Raw genomic sequence first — 16,991 nt, forward strand, 5'->3', positions numbered from 1 at the left:
CTCTCCGCCAAGAACCACATCCTAAAATGACTCAAGTGTGAGACGCACCACATCAGAGACATGTGCACAGGTAACTCGGAGGTGCCTGGCCAGACCTCTTTGTGAATATTCCATGTTTCAAAACCAGCAGACCTAGCGGGTCACCTTTAACTGCTCTGTCCTGGTGCCCTCCCCCGGTCATGGGGCGGAACCACCACGGGTGAGGGCTCAGTTGGTGTCCTGGTCACGGTAGCACCATGCCTATTTCATCCTAGTCTCTCTCTATTCGGTCATTTGTTTTGTCATTCGTCCCCAAGTTGGCAGAGGAATCGCCTAACAGTGCTCCCAGTGAATGGACAACAAAGAAAATGTCCAATGTTCACGATTTTACTGCGGGAACTGGCAATTTTGCATATGCTAAAGCCCAAAAACCAATCAGGCTGGGCCCTGACTTTGGATGGTGGTTAATTACAATGATAATACAAGAAGAGGAGAAACGTCACTCTGTTCTTCCTGTCTCTTCCCTTGTATGTAACTTTCAGGGACTCCAGCTGGTGATTGTGAGAGGTGGTCTTTGAGGGTGTTTAGGAAGGAGGGGTAAGACCTTGGCAGAGAACTTTCTACACATTAGCTTGTTGGAGTCTCACAGTGACCCTGAAATAGCTCAACTACCACGTGGTCTGGGTTGGAGGCTCATTAAGATGACAACTTAAATTGTGTTCAGGGTTGTTTTTGCTTTGATTTTCCAATAAAGTAGTGAGCAAGCTGTCCAAAGGGTGTGCAGAAGATAAGGTTCTGAACAAGTGGAAGTAACTCCTTGGAAGAGCTGAGAACTCACTGTCTTCCATCCCTTTGGGCCAGAGAGGGGCCATGCCAGCTTTCAGAGGTCTTCCTACTGCCTTCTGAGGGATTCCTTGCCTCACCTCAGGCACATACTTCTGTGTTTCTAGATCATTAGGGCTTCAGAAGACCTTTCTCATAACCCACCACGGACCCTATAGAGTAAATCTCATGATTTCCACTTGACAGATGAGGAACTAAAGCTGAAAGAGATGGTGTGATTACAGCTAGTAAGGGTAAGGCCAAGATCCAAACCCAAATCTCGTGCTTTTTGGATAGCATCTTAGGGGTCACTTAGTCGAACACTTTAATTTTGCAAATGAGGAAATAGCCCTGAGAGGCAAGCAGACTTGCCCAAGGACACAACTTGTTAATAGCAGAGACAGGACTAGAACTCATGTGCTGAGAGTCCCTGCCCACCATGCTAGCCTGCTGTCACCTAAGAAGTGGGCCCAGTTGGTCCTATCAGTCCACTGTTGGCCAGTAGCCCCATTAACAAGTGGCGCCATCTTGGTGTGCTGTTAACCACTAAGAGAGGGACGTTAGGCTGGGAACCGGCCACAGCATTCATCACAGAGCTAGTCTGCTAATGTGCTGTTGGTGCTTGTACAATGGCTGGTTGCTACACAACCAGAGTCCCCAAAGGCACTGTGCCCTGTGCAGAGAGAACATAACAGTAATTTATTTCCTAGCCTGATGAATTTCCATTTTCTCCTGAATAAGGCAAATTTATTTGGAAAGAGGCCAGTTATTTCAAGCAATGAACAAAACCTCTACTCCCAAAGTCCCCCATGTCAAGAAAAGAGTATAAATGTGGAGATGCAGTGGGAGCCTGGGGTGCCAGAATGGCTGGGCCACTTGGAACACTGGGTGGCCGGATGACACAGATAGAACGTGAGAGACGGTGGGAGTACAGCCCGCCAGTCTGTGACATCACATTTTTATTTTTAGTACATTTATTTTGTGTCTCAAGCAAAGCAAAACAGTGTTTTCCTAAATATTTTTCCAGCAATATCAGTAGTAATTTTTAAAACTTTAAATGTGCTATTGAAAAAGCTGTACCATCTTCTTAAGTGGATATTGTAACTTATAGGGGCCAGTTCTCCCCACCCAGCTCCCTGTGCCCTCCTGCTTCTGGCACTGGGAAAATAGGATTCTCATAGCAGAGCATTCCTTTCCTGCACATTTATCTGGAATGGCTACCACCATTAGGTGAGAACTTCCTATGCGTATGTCTGTGATTCAAATCATTTTGTATTGAATTTATTGTCTCATTTTAGTATTTTAAAATCACGCTCTCCCACCTCCATGGTTAAGGGTTGTCATGAGTGGCTTTTTATTTTTTAATTCTTTCAGCTGTAGAACCTTATCTTTTTAAAAACCTTTTTTAAAAATTAAAAAAAATTTTTAATGAAGGTACTGGGATTGAACCCAGGCCCTCATGCAAGCCAAGCATGTGCTCTACCAGAGCTATTTCCCTCCCACCCAGAACCTTGCCTTATCTTTAAACAAAACATAATGAAGCCCAAGTATGTAAAATAGGTGAAAAGTGCAAGTGAAGTCTGACAGCTCAGCAATTTGTTCCTTCCTCCTGCCCTGCATCCTCCCCAGCCCCCAGCCCCTGCTCAGACCCCTGCCCAGGACAGGGCAATGCCAGGTATGGATGCACCCCAGGCTCCTGGTTTCAAAGGCCCCTTGGAGCTTAGTGATTTGCAGAAAAGGTCTCATTCACTCTTCAAAATATTTCAAAAGAAGGAAGGTTCCTCTTTCTCAGTTACCCATCCAGTTGCTTTGAAAAAAACTGAAGACAGAGACTGCTTTCCATATTGGTTAAATAACGTCAAAAGATACTTAAAATTTGTGATATATGATTATTTGCTAAATACTGACTAGAAGGGGAAAAATTCACACATGCAAAGACAGCCACTGTTAATTTTTAAAATGTACATGTGATCGAAGCCTAACAGACACATAGAAAAGTGCAGATGTCGTAAGTGTACAGCGACATGAATTTCCAGAGTGAACACATCCATGCCATCGACACCCAGATCAACAACACTTTCTATTTAGATGAATTTCCTCTGAGCCTTTCTCCTCTGCGTAGTTCTTTGTTTGTTTTTATGTAGCCTTGATTATTCTGTATCCACAACTCTGAATCCTGCCTTTTAAATTTAGCATTAGTTATAACATGAGCACATCTTCCCATTATTACAAATGCTTTGTAAACCTCACCTTCATTAGCTACAGACTCCTCCATTAGGTGGATATGCCCAAGTTCATTTATCCAGCCTATTACTGGGCATTTGGATTGTTGTTTTGCTTTTATAAACAATAATGTGTTGAACATCTTTATGCATAAAGCTTTTTCCATATCTGTGCCCTTTCCTGAGGGTATATTCCCAAAAATGGAATTCTTGGGTCAGAGAGTCCGAATATTTTGAAATCCAGAGTGTACTGACTCTGTCCTCAGTTCTCTTATGAGGGAGGAGGATTCCACCCAGGGACCCCGCGCAGCTCCAGTAAGCATCCCTGCTGTGTTCCCTTCCTGTGCAGTGCCTGGATGGCGAGCCCAAGTAACATTCTGCAGATTGTTTATTCCACTTGGACAACAGGCTAAGAGCCAATGGTAGATTTGGAGCCAACTATCAATTATTTATCATAACAAGGACAGGAATAGCCTGTCGATATAAAAAGAAACCCAAGGAAAATCCCCAAACCTTGTTTTTGACATTGGTTTCCCCTCTTCCCTCCCAGCCCTTCCTGGAGTAGCTGACATTTGGTGGAACTGAGGGAGACCACCTTGCTCCCACTTTGGGGTCAGGGGGCAATCAGTTAGGAGGTGACAACGTGGGGAGCAGGATGGGGGAGATGTGCTGCCCCGGCCCGGCTGACGGGCCCCTTCAGGGAGGAGACCTGACTGTACCTTTGAAGATCGTTATCACCATCTCATCTTTCTTTGGGCTGTCAAGTGACTCTTCTCACTTACTGAGCCCTGGGTTTGGGCCCAGAGTGAAGCAGCGTGAACGAAGCTGTGATCAGAGAGATGTCTATCTTCTTCCTGTTTAACATCGACTTTCCTGTCAGATGAGTCACTTGTGCCCAAGTGGTGCCCACGGCTGAATTTGTGAGAACCTGCCAGCATGGTGGGAGGGGACCCAGAGGTGGAGGGAGAACTGGGGACAGTGGGAATATTGGAGGAAGAGACAGGCTGTAGAGGGAGCTGCACAGCCCTTTCCCTGCTGTTTAGGGCAGTTGCCAATTATCTGCCTCTGGCTAGCCTTAATTTGACCTGGAGGCCCATTTTCCTTCCCTGCTGAAAGAATATTCTTTTTTTAAGTAAATGGATTTGGGACTGATGATGTGTCCCTGTGGGCACCCTAGGGGACAGAACAAATTAAGTTGCCGGTGCTATAAAGGGACACTCAAAGCCTTAGTTTCCCCAGTGGTAAATTGGACCAACAATACATACTTATTCTCTTGGGGTGTATTTTTTGTTGTTGTTGCTTTTGCGGGAGGTTAATTAGGTTTATTTATTTATTTAATGGAGGTGCTGGGGATTGAACCCAGGACCTCGTGCGGGCCGAGCATGCACTCTACCACTGAGCTGTACCCTCCCCACTCTCTTGGGGTGTTTTTGAAACCCCTAACTCTTCCGAGGATTGTGTAATTCCTGGTGACAAAAAGCAGTTGACGAGGGGGGAGGGTATAGCTCAGTGGTAGAGTGCATGCTCGGCACGCACGAGGTCCTGGGTTCAATCCCCAGCACCTCCATTAAAATAAAGAAAGAAATAAACCTAATTAACCCCTCCCAACAAAATTTAAAAAATAAAATTGCTTGATTTTAAAAAAAAATGAAGCAGTTGATGAATAAATAGTGCTCACTCTTTGGAGCTGAAACCCGGCAATGCCAGGCCACCAGGGCAGCCAGCTCTTGGTATTTTCCTCTGGTTGGTCACAGAGGGAACTCAGCATTTGTGTGGTTTGTCTTTGTGTGTCTGTGTGAAGGTTCAAGAAGACGGGGAAGCTGCAGGCTCTGAAAGAAGGCAAGACGAGCATGCACCCGCCGTACTCGCTGGGACAGCTGGTCCCCGAGAGGCCCAAGCCCACCCCCGTGCTCGTCCCCCTCATCTCCCCACCCGTGTCCCCCAGCAGCCTCGGGTCTGACAACACCTCAGGGCACAGCCGACCAGATGCCCGGGGCCCGCAGAGCCCTTACGATGTCAGCAACAGAGACTACTTCTTCCCCAGATAGCCGGCCGGGCGGCGCCAGGCGGGCGGGGGTCGGCCCCGCTGCACTGTGCCGGTGACGAAGCACAAGCCGCCTTAGCAAAAGACGCTCCTCACTGCCGTTCCAGCTCATCTCAGGTGCACGGGGCCCCGGGCTTCACCTTTCCAGAAGGGCCTCCCAGGAGGTTCTACGCCTGGGTGAAAAGGTTTGCTGCGTCTGATCAGAAGGAAGAGGTGGTTGGGCTTTTGAACCACCCCTCCCCAAATGCCCTGCTTACAGGGGTTAGAATGAACTCAGGCCCTCATCAAGAGAAGGGTGTCAAGACTCTACTGGACACTCAGGTAGGCAGAGCCGGGCTGCTGCAGAGGCCTCGGATGCCCCCAAACTTGGGGTGGACAGGCTGCCAGCCGCCCGTGCACCTGGACGCATCTTCAGGGGCTGCACCCTCAGGCAGGTGGGACGGATTTCCAGCCAAACACTTCCCTAGGTGCCTCCCCACTGGCCCACCACACAGCTTCATCTGCCAGCTCAAATTCTTGAAACCCAAGTGCCTTCACAGTTCAGCTTTTCTAGGCCTGAGGATGGCTTTTCTTAAACCACCGAGGCTGGGGGAAGGTCTCACCTACCTTTCCTCCCCACATCTGAAGACAAGCTGCTAAGTGGGGTAAACAGTATCTCAGGGTCTGATGGTTTGAAATGAAATTATGATTAGTTCCTCACTAGCCTGTTCCTAAATGTGAATGACTGTCCTGGGCACTTGCTGAATCCAGAAGCAACTGCACTGGCTCGATTTCCCTCTTTGGATCCCAGGACTTCAGGAGAGGAGCCAAGAGGAAGGAGGGGATTGGGGACAGGGCCTCCATGCTTCTCTGCAGCAGCATCGCGAGGGGGACGGCGGGCTCTGCAAACCAACATTCTCCGTCCTCCCCACCCTGCCCTCCAAGAGGAGAGCTAGCATCAGGGGGGGACGCCAGGGGTGGAATCAAAACTGCCTTACTCCAGCTGTTTATTTTGTTTTCAACTGAGCCTGAGTAACTGGGGAAGATAATATTTATGTGAAAAGACAAAAGAACCTGGCAAGAATGTACTTTAATTTGGTTTTTTAAAGAACTGTTGACTATTTCATCTTTAGAGGGTGGAAGAGTCAGTATATAAATAACCTGGGGGAAAAACATCATAACTTTGTTTAGCACAAAACTGAGTCAAGTGAAAAAGGAGGAGAAAAAAAAAAGATTTTCCCCTATTAGAGAAGAGGCTGGTTTCATTCTAAATTTTATTTTTGCCTTAAAAAGTGAAGGGAGAAAAAAAAAAAAAAAAGACTATGTCTTCTCTAAGTTAGCGGAAAAGCAGCTTGTTACTACTCCCCCAGGCGGTCGAGAAGGAAACCGTGCCCAACAGTCATGTGCTGGGAAGCCAGCCTCCCACGATTACCAAGCAGGTCAGCTGAAAATCCCCAACCCTGAAAGCCAGGAGCCCTCGGTTATCAGAAGAGGTTCATTAAAAAAAAAAAAAAAAAAAAAAAATCCCTAACCTTGGTGCCTTCCTCTTTTAGTTAGTTCCTTGAATGTGATTCAGTTCAGCTAGTCATGAAGCGCCGACTAAATGTCTAGCCGTGACACTGGGCTAACCAGTTCAGCTCACTTTCCTGTCCAGGCTTTGAAAATTCAGTGATGTTAGTGGTTACCCAAACACGTACCCTCAAGTATCATGGGAGGTCCCAGGATGAAGCTGTGATTAAAATCTGTCATGTAATCACCACCCAAATTTTACCAGACCACAAAACTTTTCTAGCAGTCTCCCCTTTTAGAAAAAACAACCACCAGCACTAGACAAGTGGCAAAAGGGTGGAAACGACCACGTTTTACTTGCTGTTTGTCGGGTTCACACTGTTGCAACATTGGACAGACACTGATTTTCATTGCTGGCTTTGTCTGTAAATTTCAGGTCCTGTTGCTGTTTTAGCAACTAATCTTAAGTTGACAAAAGGCAGGCGGTTTTATTTTGTTTTCTCTAAAGTTTCCTTGATTGAGAACAGCAAAAATGCTGTTAAAGGGAAATATAAAAAATGAGAATCTGCAAGAAAGAATGGTTCTGTGCCCACGGTTCTTTACCTCTTGACAGAGTTTTACCCATGTGTGATATTAGCAGAGCCAAGCAGAGCCGTGCTAGTGGAAGATGTGAAATCCAGATAGCTCATGATTGCTAAGAGCTAGGCAGCTTTGATCTTCAAATTGTTATTGCTTTCATTATTATTGTAACGGAACTGCTTTTTTTTTTTTTTCATATTGAAGAGGGCTCTACCCCCCTTTGTTTTTTATAAGCTAGTATAAATGAAGGAAAAATATTTGTCTTCTCTGGGTTGGAGGACTTGCTCAGTGTACACAGGGATACACCCTAAGCTTTCTCTATCCTCGAATCTCTGGTCATGAATGTGTGTTTCAATCCATGGGTCATCCACCCTCACCTCTGTTTCTGCAGCATACGCACTGCCTTTTATTCTCAACAGTGAGGCTACTTACCTAATGCCTGTAGTGATCATTACACAGCCAGATGGGGAATGTTGGCTCAATTTTTATTAAAGATGATCAACTTATCCTGCTGGGTAGGAAAAGTTGAAAATATGTTAGATCAAGGTCTAAATTAAAGTGGTCATTAATTCTCGTAGCATTAATGAAAAAAAAATTTTTTTTTCAATGTCAAGGAGGTAGCATTGAATATGTCTGCAAAGACTTTGGTAACTCTGAGAGCTCTCTGCCCTGTTGGAGCCTTGCCCTTGTGGTTTGTTTGCCAGTCTCTGGGCTCCCCCTGAGTCTCTGCCATTTCCCTGCTGTCCCTGGGGGAATGACACACCATTACAAGGTGTGGAATCTGCTGCTGGCACCAGTTGGGAGCCCACCTGATGGTGAAAAGAGCTCAGTGGGGCTGGCTGGGAGTGGTCATGGTTTGTGGGTCTCCTGCAGAAAGTTCGGGAATGTCTTTCTTGATTGCTTTGGTGCTGAGCTATATCGCTTCATCAACGGCACTTAAGATTAGTTGGGGAGGAGTCTGACGGTCAACTCCAGGTAGAGCCGGTGAGAAATTTATCTTCATTTGGAGAAGCAGGGACAATTGGTGGTTCTTTGGAGCATAAGCCTGGCTCCCAGCCTTCCCGTGCAGCCGTTGGCAGTGGGGCTGTTGCTGGAAGGGAGGCCAGCTGGCTCAGGGTCCGTGCCAGACACTCCTGAGCGTCCCCTAAAGGTCCTTCCAGCATCATGTCCTCGGTGTGGCCTGGCCCCAGCGCCAGCGAGTTTCTATGGCAACCTTAATGATTATTAAGGAATGTTGTCAGTTGTATGAACATATGCTCAAAAGCAGATCTACTTCAGAAAGAAAGGATTGGAACAGCATGTAGCCAGGCTGTTAATTAATAGAGAAACCATATTTGGATGGAGCTCACATATCGTTAAATAGAATACCTCAACTTTACTTTTTTTTTTGAGAGAGAAATAATAGTTTTAAGTTTTGTTTTTATTTTTTTAAATCTAATCACCTTAAAGCAAATACCAAAGGCTAATGTTTGTATATGGGGCAAAGGGTCAGTATGATGTTTTTCAATGTTGTTGTTTCTTTTTACTAGCTATTTTGCCTTTAAAGTGAACATTGTAAATCTTTGAAATAAAGAATTTCTAAAAATATGCTTGAGAGGTAATTATGCTTGGGCACCCAGGACATTTAAAGGAAAGACTTGTGTGATTAATGAGGGAAAAGGAGTGAGGAATGATGGGCTTAAAATTAAGTAGGACCATTTTGGGGTGAGCTTCTCCTTAATGCAGGATCAGATTACCTCGGAAAGAGGAATCAGGTAAGTTTGAGAAATAAGTAGCAATTTCTCAGAAGACTTTAATTATGAAAGTATTTCCCCACATGAGCTCTGGGGTTTCTGGAAGGGGTGTGGGTACTTCTGCCATGTTTACATCATTATCAGGTGATGGATGTGGGATGGGGAAGGAAAAGGAAGGGCCATTATTCATCAGAAGACTGTTTACTGGACGGGGGATGTGAATGGTGTCACAAAGGCAACCCTGATCATCTTGATCATCTGATTTAGGCTGAATCTGCCCGCTGTGGAAAAGGGTCTTCAGTAGGAAAAACTTGGGACACAGCCATCCCACATCTCCCAAATAGAGGAAAGTCATCGTTGAGGATGCTCTGGGGATAAGAGTTGCTGTGTAAACAGTTCCTGGTTGGGGAGGAGGAAACTGCATGGAAGCCTGGAAATTGTGTAACTCAGACCGAAAGCTGAAGTGTGAGGCCCCGCCACGCAGCCCCTACCCGGGGCCATCAGAGGAAAGCCGCAGGACCGCACCTATAGGGCCCATCAGCTCCTTGAGGACGCCACAATCTCTTTTGAAGTTGGTCCCTGTCTTGCAGAAAGCAACACAAGAAACAGATGTCCCCAGGGCGGCTCAGGTGTGGGCCTTGCAGAGGAGCACAGGGGTGGGTGTAAGGAGCAGGAAGTGGAAGAGGGCGCCTCATTCATCATGGCGTCACTGTCAGGATGAGATGGTTACGATGCTCTTTCCAGAAGAATTTGGGAGAGCAGGTGGTGAATCTTGGAGTGGTTGGCAAGGAACACTCAGTTACTGGAACAGCTACTTAGGAAAGCATTTTCCTCATTGATTGCGGCACAAGGAAACCAAATCATTCTCCCCATCTGTGAGCAGCACAAGCCAGAGGCAGGATACTGTGTGTGCCATCCTGCAGTAGCAAAAGTGTGCTGTTGAAAGGCCTTAAAGTGGTCAAAAGCGGTGTGCAATGGCTGGGCTGGGGACAGGGCAGCTCCTCAGGCAGAGTGGGGGCCAGGTGGGCTGGCTGTGTGGCTTGTTGCTTAAACAGTCCTGAGCATATCGGCCAGCCCCATAGTAGCCTCTAAATAGTGACTGACCCCTCCTTTCTCTATGAAAGTCCTGTCTTCTGTGAATGTATGTCGCTCCGGAACAAGACAATAGAACCACTTCTGCCATGTCCTATTTCATACCAACAGCGTTAGGTGGCAATCCAAAATACGAATACAATTAAGTTTTTCAAAAAAATCATGAAACTCATTATATAAGAGTATATAAAATTCAGTGAGGAAGTTTCTTCCAAGGTAACTTCAAAATGCTTAGTAAAGCTGCCCAGGGGAGGGCCTATAGCTCAGTGGTAGAGCGCAGGCTTAGCATGCATGAGGTCCTGGGTTGGATTCCCAGTACCTCCATTTAATTAAAAAAAAAAAAAAAAGCTGCTCAGTGTCCACAGAGAAAACAGCCTGCTGTGTAATGGGACGCTGCATTTTAATGTTTCATTACGACTTTTTTAAGAATGAAATTTGTTAGGAGGACAATTGTACTCTATCTTGGTTTTTAAAGGTATGTGCTGCACAATAAAGGCTTTTAAATGATGAGCAATGGAAGTGGGACATCCTGGAGTCTGTGCCCAGCAGAGATGAGGGAAGGAGGTGTTGCAGAAAAATGTGTTACAGCTCAGTTGTGACAGCAACCTGAATCTGGGTGAGAGACCAAGCAGCACTCGGAGAGTTGGAGAACTCAGGTTTATTGCCAGCGGGCCCAGAGGAATTAACATTCCAAGCTCTGGACTCCATCTGTAGGTTTACAGAGGCTTTTATAGGCTGCCAGTTTACACTTTACAACATCATATGCAAATAAGGTGTAACAAAAGTTGACTAATTAGGAACAAGCTTTGTAGAAATGGGCCAATCAGGAGGGAGAGAAATAACCAATCAGGAGTGAGCTCCATGCAAAGGAAGTACTACAAATGGACCAATCAGGAGTCAGCTTAGGGAACCAATAGAGTTTTAGGGGTAAGTTCCACTTTCCTAGAAGTAAACCCTTTCAGAGGCAAAAAGTGAGATACAGCTGCTGGGTCAGGGAACTGGATGGTGCTGGCAGGAGAGTAGTGGCCCTGCCTAGGGGTCCTGCTGGTCTTTTTTATTGGGCTTCCCACCTCAGAGGGAGGAAGAGGACGGGGAGGAGGAGGAGGGCATAGGCACATACCCACTCCCTTCCGCAGCACATTATTCTGCCCACCCAGAGATATCTTGGTTCCTGTGGAGTCGCCACAACCAGCAGAGATTCCAGATCAGCCCGCTGTGGACCCCAGATGGTTCTGAGAAAGGTGGTGGACCTCTGAGGGCGGCTGTGGACCACGATCGATTCTATGAGGAGGTGGGTGCTGTGGGGGCCTCAGACTTCAGGACTTAAGGAACTTCAGCGGGTCATTCCCGCGCACAGGTCCAGGGATTAGAAGGCGCTCAGGCTCCAACCCCAGGCCCTCTGAATCACACCAATGGCCTTCTGTCTGCGTGAGTGTGGGTTCCACAGATGAGCCTGCTGTGCAGCCAGCTCTCAGGGTCCCTGTGCTGGAGACCGCAGGGCTGGAGGTAAGGTTCTACAGCCCCTTGTAACTGTGGGTATTAACTGGGTAACAAAATCCATGGACAGCAAAGAGCTACACCACCAGTCCCACTGGTTACCTAGAAGCCCACATCCCTTTTTGGTCGAGATGGCCTATTAAAATTAAATAATAACAAAAGACTGCCATTTATGGTCTCTCCACCATGTGCTTTACAAACAGTTCTTTCTCATCCTTATGAGGCTGCAAGATAAGTGTTTTCATCTGTTTACAAGTGGCAGGGAAAGATAGTGGTCTAAGATAAACAAGCTGGTTAAGAGGCTGAACTAGACCACAAACCTGGGTCTGCCTGAGACCAAGGCTGGTTCTCTTATCCCCTGTCATGGGGCCCGTCAGCCACGGGTGATGACCAGGATGGGCCTGCCTTTCCAACCCCTTTCCCAAGCCAGGTGCCCGGGGGTGGGGCCTTGGCTCACTCACCTCCGAGGGGAGATGGACTAGGGTTCCTCATTTGGTTTGTCACACCTGTCAGTGTGGAAGCTGAGACCCAGGGAATCTGGGCCACAAACAAAGGCATGTCCCTGGGGCTCCCATGGGTGGCCCTGGGGCCACCAGACCCCAGCGCTGCTCACATAATAGGCAGACACAGAGAAGATGGACCACTAAGGGGAGGGTCGGTAAGCAGCTACTTACGGTTAATGATCTTTGATCAGAAACCAAACCAAACCACTTCCCCTCCCTCTGCATCGGCCCTACATCTCCTCCTCTGAACTCTGCATGAATGATTTGGTGTTCTCCAGTTGCTTCCTTGGTTTACACTTTAATGAACTTCATGGACATTCTCAAATTGTGTTTTAGTTAAGATTTAGGAACCTTATTATGTCCACTCCCTCTCAAAGGATGAAAGGTCACCACCCTGTGTGTGGTGGTTCTCTCTCGGTGGTGAGAGTCATTCAAGCAACGTTTACTAAACCACCGGATGTCAGAGGAAGCGATCTCTTCCTCAAGATGCCGTCAGTCCACCCACCCGGTGAACTACACGAGTAAGGAACAAAAGCTGTCTCTGGGAGCAAATGACTAATCTGGTCTAGGTGGTCAGGGAAGGAAGGGATAGAAATATGGAAACAGAGTGGGGGAGGGTGTAGCTCAGTGGTAGAGAGCATGCTTAGCATACATGAATGAGGTCCTGGGTTCAACCCCCAGTACCTCCATTAAAAAAAAAAAGTAAATAAAGCTAATTCCTCCTCCCCCCACGTTTTGCTTTTCAAAAAAAGAAATAAGGAAACAGAGTGAGGACGGAAGGGGAGGGTACCAGGTGGAGGGAGGCTGCTGGTGAGGAGCTGGGGGCAGAGGGGCGCCTGCCTTGGACATGAATTTGTGGTGAGCAGTTTTTCAATGTTCTGAGAACATTAGGAACTTGCCGAGACCAGATTTGCTCCTTTTTCTTTTATGCATATTTAATTTTTTGTCATGAGCATGTGTATCTTTACAATTAATGAAAAATTTTCACTAAACAGTTATAATCCCTCTATTTTGGAATAGTTCAACCGCATTGTACTGCCTATGAAAAACTGTTTATTAAAAAGTGTAAGAAATAGGTGGGCATCACAGGTAAAGCTGAGACAGTGTTGAAGTTGGGTGATGGGTACAGAATGGTTCATTGTATTAATCTTTTAAAAGCCTTGACATTTTCTATTTTAAAAAATGCAAGGACTCTAGGGGGAATATTTCACTTGCAAATATACCATTTAAAATAACCCCAAATGAATATGAACACATCTTTTGTAACTATCCTTTAATGTAAACCACAGTTCTCACTTGTCAACAATACACTGGTTGATAACCTTGATGAACTAATTGGCTTTTATGTGCACAAGTAATATCACTTTCCCTCAATTCACCCAAACTAGTAATCCTGTTTATTTATGCACACAAATCAGAAGGCAAAAGGAATCATTAAAAAAAAGTCATGTAGGAAGTGTTTTAAATTTGAATCAAGATGACACAGGGACTCATGTGATTCACAACGTGGGGGAAGTAACTCTGGTGCTACTAGTGGATTTTGGAAATGATAATCCACGTGTCTCAGACTGAATCTCCTTAATATCCTTAATATGTAATCGAATGTTGATTATCAGAGCTTAAAATTGTCACCCAGGTCCATGGATGAAGCCTCGCAAGCAGGGGGAGGGATGCCTAAGCCTGTTAGGCGGATAGAGGGACCCCCAAATTGGAAAGCCTATCAAGCGTGTGGGCAGGCCCCCCCCCCCCCCCGATTTGTGTGGATCTTTGCCCACCGACCGAGAAAGAATTTTCAATAGAGGCAAAGTGAAAAAAAGAGCTGCTTTTATTGCTCAGAGAGAAAGGAAAAGAAAGCACTGGAGTGGGGGCCATCAGCGAGGTAGCTGTGAGACGGCTCCCGCCCCAGATCGGGCCTCGGGGTCGCTCATTGGAAGGCTCTGCCATCGTTATCTTCATGCCGGTGCTGCCAAGCGTCTTCTACTGTTGGCTCTCTTCTCCCTTGGAGCTCAGCCCTAAAACAAACTTCAGGGGCAGAAAGAGAACAAAGAAAGAGATCCTGGGGTGTGTCCTTGGAATTAATGCAGCAGCTGTGGGATATCAGTTGTCCTGTTGTAGGACTATGTCCTTGGAATTAAGGAGCCAGCCGTGGGATAAGAGAAATGTCCTGCCTTTCATCAGCCTGGTACCTTCCTCCCCTTGTTGGAAGCCAGTCAGAATCAGTCAGCCTGTCAAATCACCTCGCTCAAGCCCACGACGACGACACCTGCCAGACGCAGCCCAGGGTGGTCCCAGCCCAGACCCAGTTCCTGTTTCCTCGAGTCCGTGTGGCTCAGCTGTGAGGAGAGAACCCACTGGTCACACCCGGCCACCTGGATGGCCAGGCTGCTGGGTGCCTCATCACTCCAAGATAACAGACTGGCATTTTCTTTTAACTGAGTGAAAAGACACATAACATGAAAATTGCCCTCTTGCCCGTTTCTCAGGGTACAGTTCAGTAGTAAGGACCTTCCTATTGTTGTGTAAACAAGCTCCTGAATGTTTTCATCTTGCAAAACTGAAACTCTATACCCATTATACAACTTCCCACTTCCTCCTCCCCCAGGGCCTTGGCAACCACCATCCTACTTTCTGTTTCTATGAATTTGACCGCTCTAGGTACCTCGTATAATTGAATCATACAGTATTTGCCTTTTTGTGTCTGGTTTATTTCACTTAGCAAAATGTCCTCCAGGTTCATCCATGTTGTAGCATGTGTTGAAATTTCCTTACTTTTTAAGGCTGAGTAATATTCCATTGAACATATATACCACATTTTGTTAATTCATTCACCACTCATGGACATTTGGGTTGCTTCCTCTTCTTGGCTACTGTGACTGTTTTTTTTTTTTTTTTTTTTTTTTTTTTTTTAACTTTTTCACTTGCTAAGTGAAACCAGGTGGCTGGTTCATTACTCCTCACCTCACTAGTTTGACCAATTATGTCCTTCAGATGTGAAGAATTCTGCAGGCCAAGTATACTGTCTCAAAGGGAAGTACAGGCAGACCTTGGAGATATTGCAGGTTTGGTTCCAGACCACCACAATAGAGCAAATATCACAATAAAGTGTGCCACACGTATTTTTTGGTTTACTGGTGTGTATAAACCTTATGTTTACACTATCCTGCAGGCTATTAAATGTGCAATAGCTTTATGTCTAAAAAATGTACATACCTTAATTTAAAAAATACTTTATTGCTAAAAAATGGTAACTGTCATCTGAGCCTTCAGTGAGTTGTATGTAATCTTTGCTGGTAGAGGGTCTTGTCTTGATGCTGATGGCTGCTGACTCCTGATGTCTTGACGTTGGTTGTTGCTGAAGGTGGAGTGGCCGTGGCAAATCTCTTAAAATAAGACAACAGTGAAGTTTGCCAGATTGACGGACTCTTCCTTTCAAAAGCGATTTCTCTGCATCATGCAATGCTGTTTGGTAGCGTTTTACCCAAAGTAGAACTTCTTTCAAAATTGGAGTCAATCCTCTCAAACCCTGCTGCTGCTTTATCAACTAAGTTTATGTAATAGTTTAAATCCTTTGTTGTCATTTCAACAATCTTCACAACATCTTCACCAGGAGTAGAAGAAACATCTGCATCTGAAGAAACCACTTTCTTGGCTCACCCGCAAGAAGCAACTCCTCATCCATGACAGTTTTACCACGAGATTGCAGCAATTCAGCCACGCTTTCAGGCTCCCCTTCTAATTCTAATTCTCCTGCTACTTCCATCACATCTGCAGTTACTTCCTCCTCTGAAGTCTTGAGCCCCTCCAAGTCATCCGTGAGGGTTGGAAACAACTCCTTCCAAACTCCTGTTAATGCTGATATTTTGACCTCTTCTCATGAATCATGATTATTCTTAATGGCATCTAGAACCCTTTCCAGCAGGTTTTCAGTTTCCTTTGCTCAGATCCATCAGAGGAATGACTATGTATGGCAGCTAGAGCCTTATGAAATCTGTTCTTAGAGACTAAGACTTGAAAGTCAGAACTGCTCCATGATCCATGGACTACAGGATAGATGTTGTGCGAGCGGGCATGAAGACAATGTTAATCTCGCTGTATGTCTCCATCAGAGCTCTTGGGTGACCTGGTGCATTGTCAATGAGCAGGAATGTTTTGAAAGGAATCTTTTTCTGAGCAGTAGGTCTCAACTGTGGACTTAAAATATTTAGTAAGCCATGTTGTAAATAGGTGTGCTGTTATCTAAGCTTTGTTGTTCCATTTATAGAGTAGACTTAGCCTAATTCTTAAGGGCCCTAGGATTTTCAGAATGGTAAATGAGCATTGGCTTCAAGCCGCCAGCTGCATTAATCCCTGAGAAGAGTCAGCCTGTCCTTTGAAGCTCTGAAGCCAGGCAGTGACTTCTCTCTAGCTATGAAAGTCCCAGAAGGCATCATCTTCCAATAGAAGGCTGTTTTGTCTACACTGAAAATCTGCTGTGTAGTGTAGTCACCTTCAGGAATGATCTGAGCTAGATCTTCTGGAGAACTTGCGGCAGCTTCCAGGCCAGCACTGGCTGCTTCACTGTGCACTTGGAGGTCATGGAGATGGCTTCTTTCCTTAAATCTCATGAACAACCTCTTCAAATTTTTCTTTGGCACTTTCCTCATCTTTCTCAGCCTTCACAGAACTGGAGAGAGTAGGGGCCTTTCTCTGGATTAGGCTTTGGCTTAAGGGAATGTCGTGGCTGGTTTGATCTTCTATCCAGACCACTAAAACTTGCTCCGTATCAGCAATAAGGCTGTTCTGCTTTCTTATCACTCAAGTGTTCACTGGAGTAGCATTTTAAATTTCCTTCAGGAACTTTTCCTTTGCATTTGCAACTTGGCTGTTTGGCACAAGAGGCCGGGTTTTGGACCTTTCTCGGCTTTAGACATCACTTCCTCACAAAGCTTAATCATTTCTAGCTTCTGACTTAAAGTGAGAGACTCTTCCTTTCACTTGAACTCTTAGAGGTTGAACTCTTAGGGTTACTAATAGGCCTAATTTTAGTATTGCT

The 16,991-nt window shown here is 45.9% G+C and overlaps 1 protein-coding gene and 1 long non-coding RNA gene across 2 annotated transcripts in view; one reads left to right on the plus strand and one right to left on the minus strand.

The window, feature by feature from the left end:
* Nucleotides 1-6,570, plus strand: part of IL6R (interleukin 6 receptor) — a 50,061-nt gene extending 43,491 nt beyond the window's left edge. The window contains exon 10 of the mRNA XM_031436207.2: nucleotides 4,825-6,570. Coding sequence (XP_031292067.1) covers nucleotides 4,825-5,071 — 247 coding nt within the window. The 3' untranslated portion in view covers nucleotides 5,072-6,570. The remainder of the gene's footprint in view (nucleotides 1-4,824) is intronic.
* A 7,196-nt stretch (nucleotides 6,571-13,766) lies between these two features.
* Nucleotides 13,767-14,540, minus strand: LOC135318977 (uncharacterized). The gene is made up of 2 exons (XR_010377471.1): nucleotides 14,197-14,540; nucleotides 13,767-13,981 (listed from the first exon to the last, which is right to left on the minus strand). It is a non-coding gene; the product is annotated as an uncharacterized LOC135318977 (long non-coding RNA).
* Nucleotides 14,541-16,991: the final 2,451 nt, after the last annotated feature.

The sequence above is a fragment of the Camelus dromedarius genome, chromosome 23 (assembly GCF_036321535.1).
Source record: "Camelus dromedarius isolate mCamDro1 chromosome 23, mCamDro1.pat, whole genome shotgun sequence".
Classification (NCBI taxonomy): domain Eukaryota; kingdom Metazoa; phylum Chordata; class Mammalia; order Artiodactyla; family Camelidae; genus Camelus; species Camelus dromedarius.